The following is an 11,673-nucleotide window of genomic DNA, read 5'->3' on the forward strand; positions in this document are numbered from 1 at the left end:
TAGTAAAAAATATTTCTGAATAATACAATACTATAATTAAAATTTGAAAATCTTTAAGCCGATTAAAAAGTATTTATAAATCATGTACTTTTGCATATCTTATATAATATGTAAGACCGTTATTGAATAAAATAATTAATTTAAATTATTGTAAGTTTTTACAAGGATTACTTACAGTGATTATTATTTCAAATCACATTATAAATAATGGTAAAAGTGATTACTTCTTATTAAGATGCAAGTACAACAAACAGTGATATTGTAAGACATATTTTATTGAATATTTGAATATATACACAGTCTATTTACACTACGTAAGATGTTCTAGAATTTCTTGAAGACATTGATATTAAATTATTATTATTATAGTTTCCTAATACTATATACTACTTTACTACGAAAAATTAATGTATTAAATTGTTATTCATAATATTCGTATACTTGGATATAAATACGGAGAATAGTATTTCTCATAGTACGATTCAATTTCGATTAATTAAACAATTGCAGATGTTATATTCTGACTTCATAAATATAGAATTAACAAAAAATAGCTTATAATATACACAAAAGATGATTTATTTAAGAGAAATAACGAAATGTAAATCGACTGCAAAAATCAGTCTAAAGAGAGCATAGAGTACTTCCGTCTTATAGCTTAATTATTATAAAATTCGCATAAATATGAGTAGTATAACACGGTCATAGTTCCATTAAATATTGTAACACATAAACTTGATGCAGTTAGTAGTTATATGATCTATATGTAACTACTGAAAATTCGAACGTAAATGCTACAGTTAATGTTGCACTGAACAGCATAACATTACAGTGGATATTTTTGTTAACATTCGTTATCTATGCACGTTATTTAATAGTGTGTTATATGTATTATTGGTTCTTCGTCCATTTACTTAAGCACTGCAATCCTGTTAAACAATAAATATAAACAATAAATGTGCGGAATATCGAGCAAATATTATATTGACAGAATTTTGAAGAGAATGAAAATCAATTTAAATTTGTATTTTTTACTTGTATAATTTAATGTTCTTGCTTACCTAATTAGTGTCGAAGGGGCTTAATTCATGTTGTCTTGATTGAGTAGTAGATTTACATTGTGCTTCATTTACTCGAAGTTTTTCGAGCCTGTGCAACGGATCCATTAGGCTTTTTTCGTCATGTCCGGTGGGGTCGCCTATGATACACGATTTATATAAACAATATTAAATTTAATAATAAATTTAAGTCAATATTTTGTATAAATCATTTACCTGTTGAATATTGATTATTAGTTTGTGATATAAGATTTTGATTTTTTCTTGCTTGATCGATGTCTCTTAACCCTTGTTCTATAAAATCTTGGAAGAATTGATGAGACTTTATCAAGAAAGGTTGTACATCAGCCTCGGGATATTGAAGTTTAAAATCATATAGCTGTATTAAACCCTGTTTGAAAAATAGCGTCAATAAGAATAGTATACATAAATACGCGATGATGATGATGATGATGATACATATAATAAATTATTTCACGTACTTCTTGCGTGTGTTCTTTCGATCCAATTTTTTTAAATATTTCAGATAATTGTTGGTGTGTAAACTTCGACAAGTGTTCTTGTGCTTTACCACTATTACTTGATTTAATCAATGTTCTTGGATTATTGATTTCATCAGGTTTGAAAGTCTGTTAAATTTTACAATGTGTTAGAATGTTTATATACCTTAACATAATAGGCACTACCACATGAATAATGAATTAAACTAACCGCGATCAGCCTTACGAGATAGGTATGCAATTCTGATTCATTAGTGTTATTTATTCGAGTCAAATGACTGAGAATTGTACTGCCCTTTATACGTGTCATACTGTGAAGAATTGTCTTAATCGTTCGTAATGGAGTGTCAGATTTTCTTTTTTTCCACCACAGGGTAGGATAATCCTAGAAAACATCAAATTATGGATATCGGAATTAAACAATTATATCAAACAGATTAGAAAAATACATACTTTTAAAAAGCGATGAACTTCCAGAAGAATGGTGTCATAATTTAAATCTCCAGCCCAGTTAGGAATTGTTTTTACTATTTTCCATAAACATTTCATAACTAATTCTTCATACTTAGAAGGTTCATTAGATTCCGCACATCCATGGAGCAACTTTATTAAAGCACTAAATATTAAATATATTAAATACATTAAATATTTACATATAACTTCCATCATTAACAGTTTATTGACCAAGTTGTTAAAAAAGGATTATTTAATCTCTTCAGATAGTTTAAATATCTGATTGCATAATTACTTAATCATTTACTTATTTTCTGATTTTAAACATATAGAAAGTAATATATCTACAATGAATAATAATTAATATATTTATAACTTTAATTTCGATCCTGGCTAATAAACTGTCAATAAAAATATTACTGTTTAGAAGATTACCATATAATCGTGGTATGATTTGAATTGTCTATTATTTTGCAAACAATGCTATTAATAACTCGATAATATGCGTCAGCCTGTTGTAAATGGTGTAATTTATGCTCAGCTAGCAAACTAATCATTTGATCCACAAGTTCCTTTAAATGAATCAACTGAACGTTCTTTCCAAGAACTCCACTATCGTAGAACTATATTACAACAAAAATAATTTACACATTACAATATTATAAAAATTTACATCGTTTTGATTAAAAATTAGTCAATCTCACTTTTGATAAACGTGTTCGTTTTAGTTGCTTTTGCATGTTAGTATTATATTATAATGAAAATGTATAATTTTCTTTATTCCTTATTTAATCTTTTATTATGTATATATATATTCTTACCGCTAAAATGACCATAAACGTGCTCCTAAAGCCTTTGGATATATCTGCTCCTCCTTGTTGCAAAGGATATGTTTGCAAAAGTTTCAGTTGCATGTTTATTGAACCAATAAATTTATCCTCTTTGGATTGCAAATTCAGAACTTGATGGGATTTAATCAACTATAAAAAGTAAAAGAAAATATATATAAAAATATATATATGTACAATAAGTGAAGTAAACTGTAACACACTCGTTATAAATACAAACATTATCGATACTGTTCATTGATTGAATCGCAACTGCTAAATCCAAGCTAGACATTGCAAGAATTTTACGTTCAAGACTATCTTCTTTACTTGCGTTAGTCGTATTCAATTGTTGTGTAACCATTGTTGACTTTGATACTAACAATTTCGGAGGAGAAATTGGTATCATTCTGAAACATAAATCGTATAATAACAATATTATGTTCTTTATGAATAATTTTAATTTTTCATAAAAGAATAATTCATCATTAAGTTGGTAGTAAATTACTTACGGCACTTTCGGTAGATTTGCTGTATTTGGAGATTCAAGTAGAGCTTCAAGCTCGGTTACATTCACTTCCACAAGAACAGGGTTATTGAATTTTACAGGTGCCTCTGATTCAATTTTTTGTAAGTAATCCATATCAAGTCCAAATGGACCTGTTACTTTTTTCTGCGTTGGTGTTAAATTACACCTAAATGATTAAATAATACACAAGTTACTATAATATTAGGAGAAAGCAAACTAAAAACATATTATGATATTTTAAATATAAAGAAAATAATTCGTATTATACGAGTCTCAATCTGTATGTATCCAGCAGTTAATTATAAGCTAATTACTAACAATATTGAAACACTTGAAATTTATTTTCATCTGTCACCTAATTTTTTCACTGACAAATCACTTGTATAATATCAAAAATATTTTAACATTCTCATAAACAAAAGAAATATTTGAAAAAAAAGCAGAAAGAAAGAATAGGAAAAAAGTAAATAGATACTACAATCTTATATGTCCCACCACCATGACGTGCACAGTACATTGCAAATGGATACATAAGAAGCACGAACGTTTTAGTACTATCTTCGTGATCACTCTGAGGCGACATGGTGGTATTTTTTACTGGCGATGTTTCTGAAGTTTGTTCATTAGTCATAGGACACGTCTGTATTGCGTCGGCTGTGTTGTCAGGTGCTACTGCATCTATGTCTGTTACATTTCCCCTGAAGAAGCATTAAAAAGCAAAAACGTGCCAACATAAATAAAATTAAAAAATCAATAGAAAATAAATTAAATATTATTCTTTTTTCTTAATCACAGTATTGAAAAATACTTAGTATCATATGAACAAAAGCATTAGTACGGGGTATGGTTTTATATATGCATGCAAATAAAACCTTGATTATGAATAGCAATACGTACAATTCATTTTGGTGTTGTGGCGGTGGTGGCGAAGCAGGTTCTGGCTCAAGTATATCTTCATTTTCTTCTTCATAGTCCGTTTTAACGTCTTCATTAGAAGCGATAGGAGTTGTACTTGTAGGGTGTGCAAGTTTGTTTGCTGAAGCAGATTTCGTTGGACGATTTTTAGCTGCCCTTTTGATACGTTCATCTAATAATGACTGATCTTTTTCTGATATCTATAAATGAAGAGTTTAATCAATTGATAACATTTATCTCATATAAAAATTTATTGTAAATTTGAGTAATCCCATTTAAATAATTTTTCACCTGGCCGATTAGCTTATATACTCGTTCTCCTTGAAGAAAATATGCTTGAACTATACAATTCAAAGCAGCATTCCGAACAGAATTGTCGCGATCTGCTATTTGCTTTGCTATTTCTTTCAATGCAAATGCTGGAGTTGGTTGACAAACGGACACTCCATAATTTTCTATAAGGGAACTTAGTTGATCCAAGCATTCTGAAAAAGAAAACTGTTTAATGCTACCTGATTGTATTTTGTGTACTCCTATTCATATACGGCGATACCTGTTCTTTGTCGAGCATTCTTAGACTTTAAACCTTCCATTATGTACGAAAATAATTTGCTGATTGGATATACCAATGCAATTTGTTTAAATAATGCTCGTACTCCATTACGCACTGCATCTTTTGGATCTCCAATCTAAACAAAAATGTTTTCATTATATGTATTACTTATAAAAATATGAGTTAGATATAAATATAAAAAAAACTTTACTTTAATGATGAGATATGGAATAAACGATGCAGCTTCATTCTCCAACATATGGTACTGATCTTCTATTAATAGATTAAACACCACTCGTAAATATTCTAGACCTTTCAATAATACTGAAGGATTTGTGTCGAAAAATCGTAATGTTAACCACTTGAGGATCAGGTCTAAGTTAGACACTAATGCTTTGCTATTGTTAGGCAAATCCTAAAATTTATAATTGCGTTTCATATTAAATGAATAACCTTAACTTTCATTAGAAATAGTTTTTAAACAATCGATGAAGATCAAAATAGTAATTCACAAATAGTTAATAAACAGTCTAAATATTTACCTCGGTTAATGCTTCGATAGCTTTCAGATGATACCGGAAATCTGAATGAAACATATTTGCCAACAAAGTTTTGTTCACGTTTGCAGCAGTCATAAGTTCTTTCAAAAGTTCAACAAATTCTTCTCTTGGTGTTGTGAAATTCCATTTTAAAACTTTCAACTTTTGCTCATCGATTACTCTTTGATGTTTCAGATTATTCGTAACCAGCAAAGGACTTGTATCTGTATCGTCATCTTTCTTGCGCGCACTGCCAGGTTTTGATGTGGCTTGATTCTGTTTAGGTTTTACTAATGTTTTTGCTGCTTTTACGGCTCCTGCACTCTTAACAACTTTTTGATTATTTTCTTCCACTGGCTGTTTCTTGGGTAATGGTTTCATAGGTAAGTTCGGTCGAGATTTATCTAATGCAGCAAGTACCACTGTCCTAGATCCAGGCTTCAATTTTTCCGTATTCCTAGCCATCGCTTCATAAGAAAGATGGATCATATAACCCAATACTGCTTCCTGAGCATTTTTCCGAACATCGGAGTTACGATCCTCTAAATTATTATACAAGTATGGAAGACATACAAGAAGTTCTTCTTTTGGTACTTGCTTGACGGGAATCAGTGGTAATTTTTGTGCTAACCAATTCCACAATTCAGCTCTAAGCACTGGTGATCCGGACTTTAATGCATCACCTATTATTTCTCCATCGAAAAATTCTTTATACCCACACTGATCTCCCCAAGTATTTATACACGATATCGCTGCTGTTCTAATCCAATTTTTACTGTCGCCCAAACATTGTATGAATCCGGGGAATAAAACTCTAATATGTTGCTTTGCTGGTGGACCCATGGCCACTGCCAATGCTTGACATATGCCTAGAGTTGATTGTGCTATTTTACTGTTACTATCAACCAATCGTAAAGCCAATCCTTGAGGCAAATCACCAATAGAACCCTTTATAAATTTCGCTTCTGAAATAATAGCATTTATCTTTTGCAAGCCTTCGTTGCGCACCTAGTATAAAAGAAAGTTTAAATTAATTGATTACATAAAAAATTTTGTAACATATCGTAGGAAATGCATTACTCACTTTCCAATTTTTATCAGATAATTCATTCAGAAGACTCTCTGTAATTTGATTGCTAACATCAACTCGTGGAATAAGATTATTTATGTCAAGCTCACTATTACAGGCAGATTTTTTATCCACTTCAGCATCGTCGTCGTCATCATCACTTATTTTTCCCTTTTTGCTTTTTACTCCGCGAATTGGTATTGGAGGACTTTCACCGTTATGCTAAGAAATAATCATTTTGCTAAGTACAATATTGTTCACGATAAGTTTAACTCATACGAAGATGTACTAGAATTAATAGTTACCTTCTCGCACTCTTGCTCAATTTGTTGACGCAATGCAGATTTTTCATTTTCAAAGAATATTAGCAGTGGTTTTCCCGTAAACATGTACAAGGTACCTAACAACGTAATGGCTGAAGTACGAACACTAGGATTTGTTGCTACAACTGCCTTTTTAATATTATCCATCAATGATTTAACATTGATTCTAAAACACACATATACTAGGAATGTTACAGGATTTCTTTACTGAAGCTTCATTCCTTAAGAAAACGATATACTTACACACAGCCAAATTCTGTGAGACCTCTACATATTAACGATAATGTCTCTTGCTGAACTTTTGGATTCTTCTGGTTAAAAGCAAATGCTACTATTTCATCTGCTACATACTCGAAACTCGTTGCTTCTGCAATCGATAAAAGAGTTTCACCGGCAATTGTACTATTTTTTGCATCTCCCAATTTCTCTGTTATGTCCATGAGACAATATTCACAAACAGTACTGTAAGAAAAATATTTAAGTAAATCGACATGAACATTTTATTCGAAGATATAACTAAATATGTAACTTACTTTGAAAATGGGAAATTCTCTGCCAAATACTTCACTATTTCCAATCGCAATTTCAAAACTTGAAAATTTGTATCTTTAAAACCTGGCTTCTTTGCTACTGTCCGTACAATCACTTGTGAAGGTACTTCTGATGAATTCATTTGTTTTACGAACTAAAATATAAATTATATTATAAAAATAATTATTCTTTTAATTAATTTCTATATTATTCTTATAAACGTGGAAAAAAAGGAGTACATCAACTACCTCTAAAAGTTGTTCAACTGCAGACAAACGCGTCTTCCAATTAGTATCAACAAGACCTGAAAGGATATCTGGTGCTAAATATTGTGTAGCCATTTCATCTATTTCTTCGGCACTATAATTTTTTTCTGTTTGCGTTTTTGTAGCTGATGGCTTCTTTGAAACAGCTGTGAAAAACACAAATGAAGTGTTATTCAGTGTAATTTTAAAAAGCCTATTATTATCGATTTTTAATAATCGAATACCTAAGTTTGTTAGAGATAAACCAGATGGCTTCTTAGCTAAGGATTTCTTAGCTATGCCTGTAGACGGTCTCTTTGGAGCTTTAAAATCTGCTTCCTTGGCTTTCACTGCTGATTCGATTTTACTTGGCGCCGTATTTGGTCTTTCAGATATCATTTTTGAGGTACTCTGAACTTTAACGTGTATTACAGCTTTATCTGCACATTCTTTGATCTAATAAACAAAAATGAATGTACATAAATATATAATGCAGGCAGTATCTCGATTTTTAGTGTTGATAGACCGTTACTTTCAAACAAATAACAAATAATGTTAAAAAGATACGAATTGTTAAGTAAAAAGCACCTTTGTCATCTTCAAATTATCAATATCTGTAATAAATGGTGTCATGGCTTTCTCGCCAACTAATTTCATTGCAGTACCAAGAGCGTCTGCAGAAGCATCACGAACAGTTGGATCTAAAAGACACTTTTTTTAGCATTATATTATTCAATAGGTTAATCATTTTAACTATTTAGTATAATAAATATAAAAACCATTTTGTTAAAATTAAATTCTAAGATATACCTGATTCATTTAACGCTTTTAGAAGTGCACCAGTATATGCTTTTAATAACTTCTTATTTAAACTTTGTGGTGGTGTATGGGAAAAACATCTTGCTAAATAAGCAGCGGTTTCTGCTTTAACTGCAGGATTTTTATTTTCTAAAGCTGCAAGTGTGTCCTCCAGTAAAACGTCAATGGAAATCTAATTTAAGTGGAAAGTACAATATTACTATTTATAGAACACTAAGGTGCAATTACATATTATGTATTACAAATGTGCTAGAAACATAATGTAGCAGTATTTGAAATTTTCATTAAATTGACAGTAGTTATAGACATCTTTCAAACTTCCCAATTCGGTAGTTATTACTATTTCATGAATCACAAATTGAACTTAAATATGGACGAAATATTTCACAGAATGAATTTAAAACACTTTCTATTTTACTTACACTAAGAAAGATGGCATCAGCAGCTTCCCGAAGTGCTTGTACAACACTTTGTTTCTTTTCGCGAAACTTCTCTAAAATTGATGAAAGACAAGCAGTTGCATAAGGTTGGAATCTCTTTTTAAGACCTGTAGCTAGACCAGCTAGACATTTTCCCGCCAATGTAACCACTAATACATTAGAATCCTTAGATATCACCTGTTCATTACATTTCAACCATAAATAACGTAATACTAACAAATTAAACGTGGTTTAATTATAAATTATGTATACCTTTTTTAGAGCTCTTACTAAGTCGCCATAATCACCATTTTCAAGTTTAGGATTTTTTACAAGAGTTTCCAAAGCTTCTATAGCTTCTTTCCTGTCTTGCCATTTCTTAGCCTCAATTTTTTCGTAGAAATCCTTTGGAAGTTTAGAAAGAATATCTACTGGTTCTAATAATTCATAAGGATCGATGTCTGGTACAGAAGCCCTATCAGCATCGTCTTTACCATCTTCATTGAAAAATGCTTGATATTAGAGAAGAAAATATAAAGATACTGTAAAATGATTTCAATGATTACCTTCAACGATATCATTTGTAGAATTTGCAGCACATATTTGTTTTGGTTTATGAGATTTCAGAAACCGAGTTGGCACAACTTTCTCTTCTTTTAAGTTGTTAAACTCGGCTTCTAATTCTGAAATTTGTACTGGCTTTAATGTATTTAATTGTTGTTTCAATGGTGCACCTATCCACCTAAAAAATTATACAAACAGGATTGTATTATACAAACAATTATGCTTTTCTGAGATAAGATAATTTTATAATATTAGCAGAGTACCTATAAATCTCAATGACCATGAATTTCCCTTCATCACGAACTGTTTTATCTCTATCTTCAAGAAATCCAGGAATTTTTTTTAATAGAGGCTTTATATTAATCACTTTTGGACCAAATTGTCTGTATTGGATAAAGAAATAATAAATATTGTCACAATATATATAGAGAGAGTAATATTGTCTACTTTATCTTATTTCAGTAATAAAAATCAATGTTTAATTACCTTAAAGCCACTGTTAAAGTATTGATACATGCAGCAACAATTTTTGGATTTTTGGCTTCTGTTCCCTTTAACAATTCTTCTTGAACAGCTTCATGCTTCTCAATTTCTATATACATTAATATTATTTGCACTGCCAACTCTTTTGTTTTCACTTTTGGGGCTGCAATACATTTAGTAACTATCCCACTCATAACTTCACCAACAGTCCTATAAAATTATAAAGAATTAATTTTATCTAGAATTTTTTGTCACTTTGTAGTATACAAATGTGTGACAGTGTTTTTTAGTAGTAGAAAAAATAAAACCAAAGTATTAATTGGTACATAAACTAAAAGCTTTGTTTCGATACATGATACTTACTTTCCAGCCACTGCAGCATTTTCAACAAATGCTAATGCTGCTTCCAACCCTTTTTCTTGAACTACAGCATTACTGTCTACTACAAACTTTTTTATAAATCCTAGGAACTTGTTCCATTCGGGTGATTTTTCATCATCGATACATTGAAATGTAGTTACACACTCTTTATAACCATGCAAACGTGCTCTCCATAACTGTATAATATTAATTTATGAAATTATTACAGAAATAAATGCATTATATTTTGAATTACAGATGAGAGTATAGGATATAATACCTTGTGTGCGCATCGTTCCTCTAACGGTAGCTTAACATATTCTGTATCTTGTTCCATATTTTAGAACCTATAAAAATAATGAATTGACATGAAACTTGATCAATATTATCAATTATTACGTATCACTTAAATTATAATCATGAAACAATATAAGTACTATAAACATATTGTCAATATAAATTTAATGTATAAAATAATTAACAAAGAGATTCTTTATATATCAGTCAACAGTAATTATTCTAAAAAAGAAGACAATATTCAAAGAAATAAACGAGGCTATACTTAGGAGTGTCATAAGTTACAACTTGACGTTATTTTCAAACCTTATAAGGCAGTAACTAAAAACCTAGATTTCATTACTACATTCGGAAAATAATCAGAGACTGATGACAATTTCTGTTGTATAGACATTCAAACAATAATAGAAAAATGGTCTATATTTTATAAAGATTTTCTACATGTCGATATGTTTGAATATCAACGATTCATGCATTTCGTTAAGTGTTGAAAGTAATAGCAATTTGTTGTTAGTTGTTACAGATGCTTCGTGTTAGAATGAACGAGAAAAGACAATTGTGTCTCGTGACAGTGGGTAATTTCGGGTATCAATCGAAAACATTCATGATTAAAAATTCGTACTTACCTCACAAAACGAAGGTATACGAGAATAATTTTCGACAGGACAGTCAACCTTCGTAGAAAAATCGTTGACTCAATACATTAGAACCGTTCAAGCAGTTAGGCGAAGGTCCACTATGACCTTTCGGCAACCGTTGACTTTTTACATTTAATTTTCAAATAGTCTTCTGGATCCTCGTTATAACCGTCAAGACTAAACGTAAACGAAAAGACAAACAAAACAATCTTTCGAAACTATGAATTTTGCGAACCCGGTCAATGTTGCAGTTAACTGGTTGCGTCGATAGATGGTACTGAAAGCAAATTTCTTTTGTCCGGAATCCCGAACTGGTTTTTTCATTTTCTTACCGTTATTTTTCAAATTCATGAAAGGAGTACATATGTAGGTACAATGTATTTGATTTTTGTAATTTTTCGTTTGACTTTTTAAAAATCGATATAACCTGTTGTACTTAAAACATTTTCAATGATTGATTATGTAGAAATTTCTTCTCTAGAGTGAAATAAAGATCTCAGAAACGAATAAACTTAACAGAATTAAAGCTAGAATAGTATAGAACTACATGG

General features: G+C 30.4%; 1 protein-coding gene across 1 annotated transcript; it reads right to left on the minus strand.

The window, feature by feature from the left end:
- Positions 1–263: 263 nt before the first annotated feature.
- Positions 264–11,596, minus strand: Msps (msps cytoskeleton-associated protein 5). Its single transcript, XM_078181147.1, has 32 exons — positions 11,111–11,596; positions 10,468–10,534; positions 10,191–10,384; positions 9,831–10,037; positions 9,608–9,727; positions 9,347–9,522; positions 9,054–9,277; positions 8,784–8,978; positions 8,353–8,533; positions 8,131–8,243; positions 7,788–7,998; positions 7,546–7,709; positions 7,300–7,451; positions 7,010–7,228; positions 6,749–6,932; positions 6,459–6,665; positions 5,378–6,382; positions 5,047–5,250; positions 4,836–4,971; positions 4,574–4,767; positions 4,265–4,482; positions 3,913–4,065; positions 3,351–3,533; positions 3,080–3,248; positions 2,833–2,991; positions 2,447–2,634; positions 2,012–2,174; positions 1,770–1,943; positions 1,541–1,687; positions 1,275–1,449; positions 1,062–1,198; positions 264–929 (listed from the first exon to the last, which is right to left on the minus strand). The coding sequence occupies exons 2-31, from the start codon at positions 10,522–10,524 to the stop codon at positions 1,062–1,064; spliced, it is 6,009 nt and encodes a 2,002-aa protein (XP_078037273.1). The 5' UTR covers positions 10,525–10,534; positions 11,111–11,596; the 3' UTR covers positions 264–929.
- Between the last annotated feature and the right edge of the window lie 77 nt (positions 11,597–11,673).

Source organism: Augochlora pura, chromosome 1, assembly GCF_028453695.1.
Source record: "Augochlora pura isolate Apur16 chromosome 1, APUR_v2.2.1, whole genome shotgun sequence".
Lineage (NCBI taxonomy): Eukaryota > Metazoa > Arthropoda > Insecta > Hymenoptera > Halictidae > Augochlora > Augochlora pura.